The sequence below is a fragment of the Pelodiscus sinensis genome, chromosome 1 (assembly GCF_049634645.1).
Source record: "Pelodiscus sinensis isolate JC-2024 chromosome 1, ASM4963464v1, whole genome shotgun sequence".
NCBI lineage: Eukaryota > Metazoa > Chordata > Testudines > Trionychidae > Pelodiscus > Pelodiscus sinensis.
The window spans coordinates 45,140,724-45,158,047 of record NC_134711.1 but is presented as its reverse complement, the minus strand read 5'-3'; the positions used below and the strand labels follow the sequence as shown (position 1 = coordinate 45,158,047).

Below are 17,324 nucleotides of genomic sequence, written 5' to 3'. Positions count from 1 at the left end.
GACAGTCCGATATTTTCGCCACCGTCCGGTAAAAAAAAATTCAGAGAATACCGGACACCTGAGATGTCCTGTATTTTTTGAATTTTCCCCAGCCAGGAGGGAGACTCTACAAACACTCAGCACCTGGCCTCCCCAACCGCTCCTGGCCCCCAAAATGACCCCAGCCCCCATGCTTACCTGATTCTGCAAGGCTGCTGGTACAAAATGGTTGCCGGGCAAAAGCCCTAGGGGAAGCAATGCTCCCCCCTGGGTCTTAGTGCTCAACCGGTCCCTGTTCCTATCCCTGCACTTAAAGGGGACATGCTGTTTTAATGCTGTTTTATTTAAAAAAAAAATTTTTTTTGGCTTAGTAAGTCCTTGGAGTCCTTTTTTTTTTTTTTTTTTTTTTTTTTTTTTTATTCAACAACTTTGGTCTCCCCCCTGGTTTTTTTTCCCCCTTCAACAGAATTTTTTCCCAGTGTTGTTTTTTTTTGCGGGGGGAGGGAGGAGTGTTCGGTATTTTTGTTTCAACCATCTGGCAACCCTACTCAGCACACCCATTATACTGAGAACTTCTAAAGGTTTTGTGTAACATGCAATGCAAGCTGATGTGCATGCAATTAATGTTGTAATTTACAATTTCCTTTCTTATATTAATATACAACTTCTGTCTATAGTGTAACATTATTTTGTGACTTAATATTCATGACAATGGAGATCTCAAATGATTGGAAATCTACTTCAAAGGGCCCAATCTTATACTCAATTAATTTCTACTAATTATAATGAGATTATGTATATAAAAGCCTGTGGGATCATGATCCAAATCTAAGAACACTGAAACTATTTATTAATGTAATACATGTACCAGATGTTTTCAATAGCTACATCATTCTTGTAGTTTCATGGTTTCTATATAACGTGTTTGATGGTAGACTGCTTTAAGAGCTAAACCAACTCCAGAATTAACTTTGGAAACTGATTCTCTTTCTGCTTAGATGGACAAAACCAATTCTGAAGAAGGGTTACAAACAACGACTGGAACTATCTGACATATATCAAATCCCTTCTGCAGATTCTGCGGATAATCTTTCTGAAAATTTGGAAAGGTATGATAAAATATGTTTTTTGATAGCATTAGTTCATGATCCATAAGGCAACAACTTAGTCTGTAGGAGTGAGATAGAAATGGTGGAGGTATTATCTTAGTTCACTTAATTAATCTAGTAGAGTATTCAGATGCTTTTAAGATCTGTCAGTTTTCAGACTAAATGGGATCTGATTCAGCTCAGAAAGTTTTGCAGCTATGTAGTTGCTTCCAAAAAATGAGTCACTTTGTGTCTGTCACTAAGCTGACAACTTCAGTGTCAGTTCACACCCCTCTACCTTCTTCCTCCCCACCATAATCACATCATCACCAAATCTTGTTTGTTTGTTTGTTCTATAGCATCCAAAAATATTCCATCCTTTCCTTGATGTCTCCAGAGTTAAAATGTTGTTTGTTTCCTTATTTCTCGTAGGCAGCCTTCTCTGCCCCAGCCTTCCTGATCAGCACTTTGTCCTCCTTAACTTGCAACCACAGCTAAAAATCCACTGACTTGTATCTTGTTCCGGCATCTCGTCCTTTCTTGCAAGGCCTTTGTATTAATGTGCTGTTGCCTACATCTCTGCTCCCATTTCTGCACTCTGATAGTGCTTTTACTCCTCACTGCTCCGATTGTATTCTTTCCCCATTCTCATCTTTGTGCTCTCTTTCATGCTTTAACTTATCCCTCACAATTCATTCCCCCTTCAATTGTAACAGACAACCACAATCTCTCTGTTGAAATCTCTTCTTAAAATGTACTCTTCATTCCAAGTCTACCATTGCTAACACAAACAGATGGCCTGCACTACAGGCGTGCTTATGAAATCCCTATTACATCAAATGGGACTTTTGTGTATGCAGTGGCTCTTAAGTAATGCATTGGCATTGTGCTGGCCCTGGAAACATTGTCACCTATGGAGCGTTTATAGCAGGGGTCTCCAAACTGCGGCCCGCGGGCCGGATGTGGCCCGCGAGGCCCTCTCATCCGGCCCGTGGAGACCTTTTTGTCTACGGAAAAAAATTACGGAAATTTACGTGTATCCTGCCAAGATCAGCCGCCACTTACGTGGATGTTATGTTTTTACCGAATTAAAATAGAGGCACGCAGTAGTGCGTTATGTTTTCCAACCGATCATTACATTGCAAAACCTTATTCGCTGCTTACTTTTTCTACTTCCATTCACAGTCAATGAGATGATATAACGCCATCTTATATATAAAGCAAATGACCTCCTTAGGGACAAGTTCAAAATAGGACTGGTGGGTTTTTACCAGTTTTTGCCCAAGGAAGACTTTCCTAATGTCAAAACTTTTGCATCAAGGTACCTTTCAATCTTTGGAACAACATACCTGTGTGAACAAACATTTTCAAGAATGAAATACGTGAAGAACAATTTGAGAACAAACTTGTCCGATGATAATCTCAGGTCACTGTTGATGTTAGGGACAACAAATCTAAAGCCAGAAATGTCTGCTATTTTGGCATCCAGGAAACAATTTCACCATTCACACTAATACAGGTGTTCATGTGTAGTGTATCAATGTGTTATTAAATAATAACTGAATAAAATAATATTAAATAAATAATTAAAAACAACATCCATGTTTTGATTGTTTTTTATTTGGACCTCAAGTGTGTAGTCGGCCCCCGAACTGCTGTTTGATAGTTAATGCGGCCCTCGGGCTGAAAAGTTTGGAGACCCCTGGTTTATAGGAATGAGTCCTAAAATGAGAAGCTAATGTAGGAGTTTCAGACTCAGGTCTTCTAGGGATAACATTCTAACTTCCATTGACTGGGATTAATTTAGGCGCTTTTGTACATACTTTTTCTTTTTGTTGGTAAGCTCCATGATGTCTATTCCTGTCATCCAGGACAGATTGGATCTGCATTGTGAACTCTGCCCAATCCAGTGGGGGAGAAGCTCCATTCTCTCCCCCACTGGATTGGGCAGAGCATCTGCCTGCTGAAAATTAGTTCCCTTGTCTTTAATTGGGAACCCCAAATCACTAGTCACCATGCTCTGCCATTTTGTATTGCACTGAGCACTTTAGTGATGGTTAGTACATATTGACACAAGGTAAAATTTCTACAGGAAATATCTAGTACCTTTATTTTTCCATTTGAATGCACTTCACGTTGTAAATTGATGCTTTTAGTTTGTAAGTTATCAAATACATAATTTGTATAAATAATACTCTTCTCTTTGTTTCTGTCAGAAGATGTACTTTACACTATGAGGCTGCCTTCAAAAAGTCTCTTCAGTGGTGACAAAAACACAGGCAGCCCATTTTTTTAAAAAGTCACTTTTTTAGAATAGCTTCTCTTTGTTTTCTTCTTGCTAGGGAATGGAGGAGCTCCAAAACTTTTATTTGCCTATTATTTGTGCATTGGTCTTAAGAAGTACAGCAGGTTTCTTTAAAACATACAATGTGACCTTTTCATGAATTAATTCCCTGCAGAGTGATGTATGGCTGAGTATATAAATCTGCCAAATATGTGGGTGAACTAGGTTTGAACTTTTATTGAGCTATCAAGTCAATGAGGGTCAGATCTTTGGGGTCTCCACAAGGCTTTGTTTCATCAGCCACCTTAGCTAAATCTCCTTGGATATACTTGAGTGAATTGAACTATGTTAGAGCTGTAGACTCACGTGTTTGCTCACACAACTAAATGGTCTTGTTTTTTGGTTCCTTTTCAGAGAATGGGACAGGGAGCTGGCAACTTCAAAGAAAAAACCCAAACTTATTAATGCTCTTCGACGATGCTTTTTCTGGAAATTTATGTTCTATGGAATAATATTATATTTAGGGGTAAGATTTGTTCTTGTTTGAATAAGCTCTGAATCCTGATGATTGCTAAATTATTGAGGACTCATGCTAATCATACTACATTTTTGTGACATTGAGTGTGAATATTACAAAGGCACAAATTCTTCAGATGCTGGGGAGGCAGAGTATACATAGTTTATAGAGGTGCACAATTGGCTCTTGGTGCCTTGAACTCCAGAAATGTACGAGGACCCTGGTTTTAACATGCAGCCTATAAAGTACAAAGTTCCTTAATGTCCTTTGTAATTAAGTGCTGTAAGATATTTTTATCAATATGAAATAAATTATTGCATTCTACTTATGATCTGCATGAGCATCTCCCATTTATATCAAAGGGAATTTAATTCATATTGGCATTTTATTTTAATTTCAATTTAGACTGCAGATTACAGAAACTAACAATTGTTTTTGCACATTGTGGGTAAGGTCAGGGAGGCATTATGATCAAACAAAGACAACAGGTTTATTGCTGATGTTGCAATAGTCATTAGTATGTGGAAATAAACACTGGTATAAATGTGGAATGACTGTACTGGAATTATTGAAGTTTCTTTTGTATTTCTGCTAGTACATCACAGAGCAATATTTGACCCAAAAGAGGTGTACAATGGTGAGATGCCATAGACAATGGCTTCTGATTACATGAATGTGGGAGTGATACAAGCTTTTTACGTTGTGTCATTTCCTTCTTTTTTATTCTTGAATGATAAGTCTAAATAACACATCTTTTTCAGTAGTTTGAAGCCAAATCTTGATTGATATCATTACAACTAAAAAGTTCTGAGGCAGTATGTGCATATTTATTACAATACAAATTTGTCAATAATAAAAGAGTGGTATTTCATATAGCTGATTTAACTGGATAGCTCTGGATATCCCTAGACAAAAAATGCGGAGTCAGGAAATCAAAGACAACAATACAATGAAGAAGTGGGAAACTGTAAAACTTATGTTTCAGTATAGCATTCTGTTTGAACCTGAAAAGAAAATTAAGTGTTGATTACATACCTTTATTGGTTAATCCCGCTACTTGCATTACAAAAACTATTCAGTGAACACGTCCTTTTGTGAAAAATATATTAGAATTAACTATATATGTACTATATATTTGAAAGAATGAGTCTGTCTGTCTGTTCTCCTAAACTCCTAAACAGTAAGAGCTAGGACCACCAAATTTGATAGATATCTTCCTGTTTTCATAACTTAAAGCAAGGTAAGGGTTTGGTTTTGCCAGAAAAATGGGATGTAGCTGGAATGGGATTCTTTCTCATAAAGACATTCAGAAAAGAGACAGAATCACTAGGCAGGTGAAAGGGACTGGATGAGAATCTGGATGGGAGCCCCCAGTCTGGTACTTCCTGAATCTCCCACACTTCCCAGGCGCCCTTTAGGGACTGGGGGGAGCACTGAAGCTCCCCCTCCCTCTAGTCATACAAGGACATTGCTGGCTGTTCCTCTTCATCAGGGAGTGAAGAGAAAGAGCACAGTTTTCTGGATTCCTTGCTCTGTCTGTGGAGCATGGGGGGCAGAGGAACCTGGATCTTCCCCAGCTGGGGGGTATGGATCCCTCCCCCGGGTGTGCCTGCTGGAGCTGCAGTGGCAAGGGAGAGGCAATTTTCACCTGGCCCCAAGCTGCTGCAGTGTGAGAGGGCTGTGGTAGTCCTCTCTTTCCAGGTCAGCCTGCATACTGAACCCCTCATCCACAGCCCCATCCCAGAGCAATGATTTCAATGACACATGTACATTTTTCATTTTATTTTCCAAGAAACAATAAATAATTGAGTTAACGACTCAAGCAATGCTTGGTAAATCTTCAAGGGTATGTCTACACTACCACCCTAGTTCGAACTAGGATGGTAGTGTAGACATACCCCAAGTGTTCTTAGAAGTTAAGGGTAACCATTCTTAATGCACAATAGTATTGAATGGAAATTAGGGATGTTAAATTGAGAGTAATTTACTAATGTGTAGTTGTTGCATTTTGCATCGACTATTCGATTAGTTGATAGGGTGCCTCTGCCTTTGAAGTGTAGCAACAGCCCTACGGCTGTTCCTGCATTTTAATGACAAAAGCGCCATGTGGAGCCCAGGGTCAGCTGGGGACTCCCCCGCTGACCCTGGGCTCCGTGGAGTGCTGCTGCTTTGAAAAGCTGTGGGGATCACAGCATCAGGCTCCACATGATGTTTCAAAGCATCAACACCGTGTGGAGCCTGGGGTCACCTGGTGAGTTGGTAGCTGATCCTGGGCTCTATGTGGTTCTGGCACTTTGAAACGCTGCGAGAAGCCTGGGGACACCCCAGCTGGCCCCAGGCTGCACGTGGCATTTCAAAACAGCAGCGCTGCGTGGAGCCCGGGATCTGGCCGCAGGCTCCACGTGGCACTGCTGCTTTGAAATACCCCTTCCTCTTCCCTTGTCCTTGCTGCTTCTTTCCGATAGAGGCAGAAAGGAGGGAAGTGACTAGTTAACTAACCTGTTGACTATTTGATAAGCATTTGCTTATTGGATAGTCGACTAGTTCTTCACATCCCAAATGGAAATTTGGAGCCATTCACATCAGCCACATATAGTTTGGTATTTTAAGAGCTCTGTTGTGTTGTTAGTCTTTAAAGTGCTACATAGTCCTGGTTTTTGTTGTGTTGGGTTATGTTTTCTTTTTAAAAGACTCAATGCTGAATAATCACATTTATGGAATTTTTAAGTTAATGTAAAAGTTAGATGACTGATTTTCATTTAAAAATCTGCTCATCAAAATTCTCTAACCACCAACAGCACTATTTCGGAAGGCTAGGTAGGACAGCAGCTGTGCGCTCCGGGACATGGGTTACTTTTTATCTCATTCCCTTGACACTAAGGGAGTGAGGGGAAAGTGCTTGCAATCCGTGCATGCCTCTTACACCTGGCTGGTGAGCTCCCTTTGCCAGCCAAAAATGAGAGGCATGTATGGAATATAAGCACGTTCCCCTCACTCCTTTAGCGTCTTGGGAATGGGATGAAAAGCAAGCCACGTCCCAGAGTACACAGCTTCTGACCTGCCTAACCTCCCGAAATGGTGCGCTTGCTAACCACATCTACAAAAAAATCATTGTTTTCTAGCTATAATCAGACAGACAATTTCTGCATGGACAGATATTGGGTTCAGTCCTCAGGTGCACAGAAGAGGAAAGGTGTGGGGTAAGGGTGGGCAATAATCTTTGAAGAACCAAGAATTTGGAAAGTGGTCGAGGGCTGCATTCTTCCATGATATTAATGGAGGTGTAGGGTCTGGGATGGAGGTTGGGTGCAGAAGGGAGCTTGGGGAAAGGGAGGGAGTTTGGGTAAAGGAGGCGGTTTTGACCTGGGGCACTGAAGTGGGGTGCAGGGTGTTGGGGTGTGACCTAAGACAGGGAATTGGGGTATAGGAAGTTATGCAGGGGATTGAGTTGCAGGGGTTTGGGTTGTGAGTAGAGTAGAAGGGGACAATGATCTGGGGCAGGGAATTGGGGTGCCAGATCTGGGAGAGGATATGGGTGCAGGAGGGGACGCAGAGGATTTAGGTATGTAGAGTAGAGAACAGGAGTGGGGGGCAGAGGGTTGGGGGAGGGGGGGGGCTGCGGTGCCAGAGGTACTGGCCAGGAGACTTACCAGTCAGCAGCCTGAAGCAGCCTTCCTGCCTGCCTTATCCCCTCACAGGCTGCAACTATGTGCTATGTGAATAACTACCAGCCCCAGAGGGGAGAGGGTGTGGTGTTTCCTGGCTGCCTGTTATTGAAACATTGGCCAGTGAGATTGTGCTGGGGGTGGAAGCAGCTCCTAAAGCCTCTTCCCCTCCAGGCTCACAGATTTTAAAGGAAAACTGCCTGGCAGCCATGTTTCTGAGCGATGTGTGGGTGGGGCAGAGCAAGCTGAGAGCATGTCTGGGGCTCCCCACTGTATCCACAAGCCAGATGCGATAGGCCGTATTTTGCACAGGCCTATTGTGGGGAAAAGTTGGCTAGTATCTTAAATAGTCCCTGTGCCTAGTATAATTTGCAACAGCCTCAGGGCTCCTCTAAATTATAGTCTGTATCCAGAAGCTACTCCAGTAAGCCCTGATCTACACTAGGGAGTTATTTCAAATGGAGTGTCCACACTACCAAGCCCATTATTTTGCAATAAGAGTCTGGTTATTTAAAATAACAAGGAATAATGCTTATTTAAAAATAGTTATTTCAAAATAGTGGTAGCATGGATGCTCCACTGCTGCTATTTCAAAATAACTACTTCCCAGAGTCATTCAAAGTAATTACTCCCCAGTGCTTCCTGGGCTTCTAAGTTGAGGTAACACATTCACATTAAGGGAGCCTGCCTTGGACTAATTTCAAGGCTTCCCTGTAGTGTGGATATGCTATTTCAAAATAGCTATTTCAGGAGTTAGTTATTTCAAAATAATTTCCTAGTGTAGACATGCCCTAAGGATCTTGTTGGAGAGAAGTATGCAATTGGCTTCATGTTTACCACCTGAATGAAGGGTAAGAGAGGATGGGTGATTTAGAGAAGTCTACAGAAATTGTACACCACAAAGTTCTTTTCTGTTTCATGGGATGTACTTGGTTACCCCTGTAAGTCAGCTTTCTGACTATTTTGTATTGCCAAGGGTGTGCAAAGCATGAAAATAAGAGCTGAGGATTCAACCAATTCTCCCTCTCTCTTTGTACGGACAAAGAGACTGGGACTTGGACCACCTTTGTTTATTTGTCCAGTGCCTAGCATGTTGGTACCCAGATTCTTGATTGGAGAAGATGCTATTGGAATATACAAATACATAATAATGCAGATGAGGAAATGGGTGAGAGAATAGAACAGAAAGAGAGAAAGAGGAAAAAGAAAGAAAGAGGAGAAGCTAATCTGATGGGAAAGAACTGGAAAAAGCAAAGGGCCTGTGGAAAAATAAGGGAGCTATAGTACTGAAAGTGAATAGTTTTTAAAAATTCCATGTTCAATGCAACTGTACTAAAAGAAAGAGAAGAAACTGTGAACAGGAGCAGCTAACAGGGAGTTTGGAGAGGGAGTTCTCCAGGTAAAAGAGGAGTAAAAACGGGACCCTTGTGGTAAGTGGCTGTCTGTAGTGTGTGTTTGTGTGTGTGTGTGTGGGGGGGAGTTATTTGCTTTGTGCTGAGCTTGTATTTGTCTGGTTGGTTGGTTGGTTGGTTTGTTTGAAGGAGCTACTAAAAGGTTTGAAATCTAGAAGCCTCTGTTAATTTGCTGAGCCTCAGTCAGGGGAGGGGCTACCAGAGCTATATAAGCCTGTGAGTCAGCGACCAGGGAGCTAACAGGGAGTTTGGAGAGGAAGGTTAGAGGGCGCTAGTGACTTTTGACCTTCTTTAAAACATAACTCTTATAATAATCTATATTCCAGAGATTTAAAAAGAAGCCCAGTTTATACTTAAACTTATTCATAAGAAAAATGGATACAGAAGCCCAGCAGCAGAGTGGGGGCTATCCTGTTTATTGCATCAAGTGTAACATGTATGATTATCTGCCCTGTGGGCGGGTGACGTATGTGTGCACCCGTTGCAAGGAGCTCCTGACCCTCAGAGACCGAGTTCGGGCTTTGGAGGCCAGGGTGGCTGAACTGGAGGAGCTAAGGGAGGTAGAGAGATATGTTGGTGAGACTTTCCGGGACACTGTAGTACTGTCCCACCTCCAGTCTGAGAGCCCCAGTGCTCTTAAAGAGGATGAAAGTCTCAACGGAACAGAGGGAAACCATCCCGTAGTTGGGACCCTCCTTCCAGAGGATGTTGCGGTATCCTCTCGCACTGAGGATACCTCTGAGGGGGAGGGAATGCCAGTTGTTAGGAAGAGGCAGGTGTTAGTAGTGGGTGATTCAATCGTTAGAAACATAGATAGTTGGACAATGTAGCACTTTAAAGACTAACAAGATGGTTTATTAGATGATGAGCTTTCGTGGGCCAGACCCACTTCCTCAGATCAAATAGTGGAAGAAAGTAGTCACAACCATATATACCAAAGGATACAATTAAAAAAGACTAACACAGCTACATTTTTATCACTATAGATAGTTGGGTTTGCGATGACCGGGAGAACCGAATGGTCACTTGCCTGCCTGGTGTGAAGGTTGCGGATCTCTTGAGGCATCTAGATAGACTTATGTGTAGTGCTGGGGAGGAGCCGGTGGTCGTGGTACATGTAGGTACCAATGACGTAGGGAAGGGTAGGAGAGGTGTCCTGGAGGCCAAATTTAGGCTGCTAGGAAAGAGACTGAAATCAAGGACCTCTATGGTGGCATTCTCGGAAATGCTTCCAATTCCATGCGCAGGGCCAGGTAGACAGGCAGAGCTTAAGAGTCTCAATGCGGAGATGAGACGATGATGTAGGGAAGAGGGGTTTGGATTTATTAGGAACTGGGGACACTTTTGGAAGAGGGGGAGCCTATACAGGAAGGATGGGCTCCACCTAACCCAGGGTGGAACCAGACTGCTGGCACTAAACATTAAAAAGGCCGTAGAGCAGTTTTTAAACTAAGAGATGGGGGAAGTTGATTGGTGCTGAGATGCAAGTAAATCGAAGGGAGACTTCTCTTAGAGGAGAATCTATTGATAGAGATTCTCTAAGCTATAGTCAGAAAGAGAGGAGGGGAGAGGACAAACCATGGGCCAGAGCAGACAAACAACCGCATATAAAGGAATCCAATGCATCAGGGAAGGGCAGACAAATAAGCAGTGGCAAATTTTTAAAGTGCTTCTACACAAATGCTAGGAGTCTGACTAATAAGATAGGTGAACTAGAGTACCTCGTATTAAAGGAGATTGACATAATAGGCATCACTGAAATGATGGAAATCTGGAATGAGGAAAATCTGTGGGACACAATCATACCGGGATATAAAATATATTGAAAGGATAGAGCAGGCCGGGTGGGTGGTGGGGTGGCACATTGGGTGTGTCTAGACTACATGCCTCCTTCGACGGAGGCATGTAGATTAGCCAGATCGGAAGAGGGAAATGAAGCCGCGATTAAAATAATCGCGGCTTCATTTAAATTTAAATGGCTGCCCCGATCTGCCGATCAGCTGTTTGTCGGCAGATCGGGGGAGTCTGGACGCGATGCCCCGACAAAGAAGCCTTTCTTCATCGACACAGGTAAGCCTCGTGAAACCAGGCTTACCTGTGTCGATGAAGAAAGGCTTCTTTGTCGGGGCATCGCGTCCAGACTCCCCCGATCTGCCGACAAACAGCTGATCGGCAGATCGGGGCAGCCATTTAAATTTAAATGAAGCCGCGATTATTTTAATCGCGGCTTCATTTCCCTCTTCCGATCTGGCTAATCTACATGCCTCCGTCGAAGGAGGCATGTAGTCTAGACACACCCATTGTGAAAGACAATGTAGAATCAAATGAAATAAAAATATTAAATGAATCAATATGTTCCATAGAATCGCTATGGATAGTAATTCCATGCTCCAACAATAAGAAATTAGCAGTAGGAATATATTACCGACCACCTGACCAGGACAGCAATACTGACATTGAAATGCTGAGGGAGATTAGAGAGGCTACCAAAATAAAGAACTCTATAATAATATGAGGGATTTTAATTATCCCCATATTACTGGATACATGTCACCTCAGGAAGAGAAAAAGAGATAACATTTCTCAATGGCTTAAATGACTGCTTCTTAGAGCAGCTGGTGCAGGAACCCACAAGGGGAGAGGCAATTCTCGATTTAGTCCTGAGTGGAGCACAGGATGAGGTCCAGGAGATAACGCTTACAGGACCACTTGGAAATAGTGACCATAATATAATAACATTTAACATTCCTGTGGTGGGAAGAACACCTCAGCAGTCCAGCACCCTAGCATTTAATTTCAAAAAGGGGAATTACACAAAAATGAGGTTAGTTAAACAGAAATTAAAAGGCACAATGATTAGAGCCAGATCCCTGCAAGCTGCATGGAAACTTTTTAAAGACACCATAATAGAGGCCCAACTTAAATGTATACCCCAAATTAAAAAACATAGCAAGAGACCTAAAAAAGAGTCACCATGGCTTAACCACCATGTAAAAGAAGCAGTGAGGGACAAAAAGGTATCTTTTAAGAAGAGGTAGTCCAATCCTAGATAAATAGAAAGGAACAAACACTGTAAAATCAAGTGTAAAAATGTAATAAGCAAAAAGATTTTGAGGAACAGCTAGCCAAAAACTCAAAAAGAAATAACAAAATGTTTAAGTATATTAGAAGCAGGAACCCTGCTAAAAAACCTGTGGGTCCCCTAGATGATCGAGCTATAAAAGGAGCAATCAAGGACGATAAAGCCATTGCGGAGAAACTAAATGATTTCTTTGCTTCAGTCTTCACGGCTGAGGACATTGGGGAGATTCCCGAATCTGCACCGTCCTTTGTGGGTGGTGAATCTGAGGAACTGTCCTGGATTGAAGTGTCATTAGAGGAGGTTTTGGAACAAATAGAAAAACTTAATGTTAACAAATCTCCGGGACTGGATGGCATTCATCCAAGGGTTCTAAAAGAACTCAAATGGGAAATTGCTGAACTATTATCTGTGTTTTGTAACCTATCCTTTAAATCGGTTTCCGTACCTAATGACTGGAAGGTAGCCAATGTGACACCAATATTTAAAAAGGGCTCTAGAGGTGATCCTGGCAATTACAGACCTAACTTCAGTACCGGGCAAATTAGTCAAAACAATAGTAAAGAATAAAACTGTGAGGCATGTAGAAGAATATAATTTGTTGGACAAAAGTCAACATGGTTTCTGTAAAGGAAAATCATGTCTTACTAATCTATTAGAGTTCTTTGAAGGGGTTAACAAACATGCGGACAAGGGGGATCCAGTAGATATAGTATACTTAGATTTTCAGAAAGCCTTTGACAAGGTCCCTCACCAAGGCTCTTGTGTAAATTACATGGCCATGGGATAAGAGGGAAGGTCCTTTCTTGGATTGAGAACTGGTTAAAAGACAGGAAACAAAGGGTAGGAATAAATAGTAAATTTTCAGAACGGAGAGGGGTAACTAGTGGTGTCCCCCAAGGGTCAGCCCTGGGACCAATCCTTTTCAACTTATTCATAAATGATCTGGAGAAAGGGGTAAGCAGTGAGGTGGTAAAGTTTGAGGATGATACCAAACTGTTTAGGATAGTCAAAACAGAAGCAGACTGTGAGGGACTCCAAAAAGATCTCACCAAACTGAGCGATTGGGCAACAAAATGACAAATGAAATGTAAAGTAATGCACATCGGGAAAAATAACCCCAGCTATACGTACAGTATGATGGGGGCTAATTTGGCTACGACAAATCAGGAAAGAGATCTTGGAGTTATTGTGGATAGTTCTCTGAAAACTTCCATAAAGTGTGCAGCGGCGGTCAAAAAGGCAAATAGGATGCTAGGAATTATTAAGAAAGGGATAGAAAATAAGACCCAGAATATCTTACTGCCCGTGTATAAAACTATGGTATGCCCACATCTTGAATACTGTGTACAGATGTGGTCTCCTCACCTTAAAAAAGATATTTTGGCCTTGGAAAAGGTTCAGAAAAGGGCAACTAAAATGATTAGAGGTTTGGAACGGGTCCCATATGAGGAGAAGTTAAAGCGACTGGGACTTTTCAGTTTAGAAAAGAGGAGACTGAGGGGGGATATGATAGAGGTATATAAAATCATTAGTGGTATGGAGAGGGACAATAAAGAAAAGTTATTTATTAGTTCCCTAAATAGAAGAACTAGAGGACACCAAATGAAATGAATGGGGAGCAGGTTTAAAACTAATAAAAGAAAGTTCTTCACACAGCGTGTAGTCAACCTGTGGAACTCCTTGCCAGAGGAGGCTGTGAAAGCTAAGACTATAACAGAGTTTAAAGAGAAGTTAGATAATTTCATGGAGGTTAGGTCTATAAAAGGCTATTAGCCAGGGGATAGAATTGGTGTCCCTGGCCTCTGTTTGTCATAGGCTGGAGAGGGATGGCAGGAGACAAATCACTTGATCATTGTCTTCGGTCCACTCTCTTTGGGGCACCTGGTGCTGGCCACTGTCGGAAGACAGGATACTGGGCTAGATGGACCTTTGGTCTGACCCAGTACGGCTGTTCTTATGTTCTTATGTAAGTATGCATGTTTTTGGTGTCTGGAGACATGAGCTGACCCACTGAATGAAAGTGCTGATGTTGCACACATTTCTCTTGGATTCAGGCTTTATTTTGGCTTTCTATTATGTTTTTACTTCTAGATTTGATTGTTTTACCCTCCCCCATTTGGGGCTACTGAAAAGATTCAAGTAGTGCAGATTGTGGCTGCTCATCGACTAGGAGGGTATACTGTATCTGTACACAGTAGCCTGAATTGGCTTTTGTCTGCTTCACTCTGGTTGCTTTTGAGGGGCATGTAGAGGTTTGGGGTGAGGGGAGGGAGGTCTGTATTCCCACAGAAAATTAATCCATCATCTTTGACAACAGATTGAACAAATGCATTTCTTTTGTATATAATCATTAAAAGCTAAGGAAATCGCCCATTCAGGCAAGATTAACAGTCACGCCAACCGAATTTCACATATTCTCAACTCCAAATAATCATAATGCCCAAATGCACTCATGGAATTTTATCAGCTTCTCAGGAGATACTGTCTGGGCTACTTCTACCCCTCAACTCCCTTAGAGGTGAAGAGGGGCTGTGCAAAAGGAGAGCAGTCAGGTTTAAAAGAAAATTAAGAATGGGCATTCTAGGTCAGACCACCTAGCCCATTATTGTGTCTGCTGTCAGTAGCCAATGGCAGATGAACCAAACAGGGCAATTATTGAGTGTTTTTTTGTTTTGTTTTGTTTTTTTAAGCCATTTATAGTCTTAGCCTTCCCAATGTCCCCAGCAACAAGTACCACGAGATGACTGTGTGAAGAAGTACTTCCTTTTGTTTGTTTTAAACCTGCTCTGGTTCTTCTTCTATGTGAAAGGGAAAATAGCACTTCCTTATTCACTTTCACCACTCCATTCATGATTTTATAGACATCCATCATATTTTCTCCCCGACTCTCATGCACACATCTCTTTTCCAAAGTGAACGTTCATACTTCTTTTAATCTGTCCACATCTGGAAGCTGTCCTGTGTCCCAATCATTTTTGCTGCTCTTCTTTTATACCTTCTCCAATTCTAATATAATATTTTTTAGATGGGGCAACCAGAACTGCATACAGTTTTCAAGGTGCGGTTATGCCATGCATTTATACAGTGGCATTATGATTCTTAGTGACTTATTATCTATGCCTATTTTAAAGGATCCTGACATATTATTAGCATACCTTTCAGGCAGTGAGAGAGAGTTTCTTGGTGTGGGAATTAAGGAGAGGCAAGTAGTAATGGGCTGTCTTTAAATCCTGAATTTTTGAGGGGTTTGGGTGGATATTTTTGATCTAATAATTCATCAACAGGGGAACATTTTTGTGTCACAAGCACTGAATTGTACTATCTTTGAATGGCAGGAGGATTAGCTTTGAAAACTGATTAGGAAAGAGAAATTTCTGTTTATACAAAATACCTTGTAATCAGCAAAGATGGGAAAAGGAAATGCAGAAACACTGACAGTTCAATGAGTCCTTTGTAACTTGTATTTGGTTCAAGGTTTGCTAGTATATAGCAATGAGTCTGCAAGAGTCTGGCTCAAACTCACAAAAACAATAGAAATCAAACTTATGCTCAGCCATTTAGATGAAGGTTCTGGACCTAATTTTTTTTCATAAAGAAATTTAACAAGAAGACAATAGTAAACTGACAAATTGTGCTACAGCATACGAGAGCTCTGTATTCTGCAAAACATGGTTGTGTACAGTGTTTAAAATGTTAATACAAATGTTGAATATATTGCATGTATTAGAAACTAGCTACCTGACAGAGTGAAAAAATACTTCTTAAAGTGACTGCTGAAAAACGAAGGCTGACAATTAGAGCATTAGGATAGGGCCAGCAAGGGGAATCTTAGCCAAAGTCTCATGAGCACAATTCCCACTGAAGTCTGAGGGAAGACTTCGGGCTTTGTAAAACAAATGAACAAAAAACCTGTAAGAATGTATCCTAAAATATTGTGGAACTCTCCTAAACCAGGTTTTCTATCTGCAATCTCCTTGTAAATATACAAAATTAGCTAATATCCCATATTAACTTCTTCCTCCAAATGAAAGGTAACTAGGTGGCCACAGACGTGTAGCCCAGTCTTCACTGAAGTTTAGCGTCAGGAAAACAAATCTGATTCAACTAGTTGTGTGTGTATTATTAGATATTTGGTGGCGGTAGCTCGGAGAGAGTCTTAGACTTTAGAAATGAGAAAAATAAATGTCTGTATCTCGGGGATGAGTTGGGAATGTGTCTATGTGAAAAGTAATTTCCTCAAGGAAATCTCTTCAGTAAAGCAGAATTTGAAAGTAGGTGTGGACAGAACAGCAGTAGGCTTCCAAAGCTAATTCACAGCTTGGTCATACATATTGCCCACATTCTCATTTGCTTAAGAAATCACTGACAATCAGATTAACGATGTGTGTGAACATAGCACATTGGATGCAAATTCCATACCTTTTACGACAAAGAGATAAAGCTCTTGGTTTTCATGGCAATCACTGAGTGAAAAAACCTCTGTCAAAATTGTTTGTTTTGTTTTCAAGCCCTGCTCGCACTGAAATCACTGGGGCCATGTCTACACTAGAAGATTATTCTGAATTTACTAAATTTGATTTCTGGGCACTTGATTTTACAGATTTGAAGTTCTGTGCCCTCACTACAGGGAAAAAACAAATTTAGTCTGAGGAAGACTCAATTAATGTGAACGTGCTGCTTTGGACTTAGAATGCTCCTGGAACCACTCTGAGGAGCTGTGGGAGGCCTCCCAGAAGCCAATTAGTTTGAATTAATGGCACTGGAACATCCACACTAATATTATTTCAGACTTACAAGTTTGGGAACAGTGTTATTCCTCAGGAAAAGCAGGACTACAGAATTTGAATTCAGTGGCCCCTAATTCCTGAATAATGGACTTGGTAGTGTGGATACATCGTTTACAATTTCAACCTTGTGGGGCTAATTTTGGACTACTGTAGACCAGGCCTGGAAGCTTTACCACTGGAGGATTTTAAGAACAGTTGGGACAAATCCTTGTCAGAGATCACCCAGGTTTACATGGTTCTGCCTAAAATGTAGTGAGATGGACTTGATGAAATATCCGGGTTATCTCCAGCGTTACATTTCCATAATTAATGTCTGTGGAATATAGAATGACTCAGCAGGTGAATATTCTCTTGAATAATCCCATTGAAAAACAGGTTCACATATCTCATACCATGATAGACAAGTTATTTTAATGTTTGTTAGCTGCTAACTTGTCAGAATTACAGGACAGAACAATATAAAAACTCCCTGCCCCAAAATTTACCTTTCTCTGAGTACATAAAATATCA

At 41.3% G+C, this 17,324-nt stretch overlaps 1 protein-coding gene across 1 annotated transcript in view; it reads left to right on the top strand.

Moving 5' to 3' along the window:
- Positions 1-17,324, top strand: part of CFTR (CF transmembrane conductance regulator) — a 144,108-nt gene that overhangs the window by 14,598 nt on the left and 112,186 nt on the right. The window contains exons 2-3 of the mRNA XM_075929158.1: positions 978-1,088; positions 3,766-3,877. Coding sequence (XP_075785273.1) covers positions 978-1,088; positions 3,766-3,877 — 223 coding nt within the window. The remainder of the gene's footprint in view (positions 1-977; positions 1,089-3,765; positions 3,878-17,324) is intronic.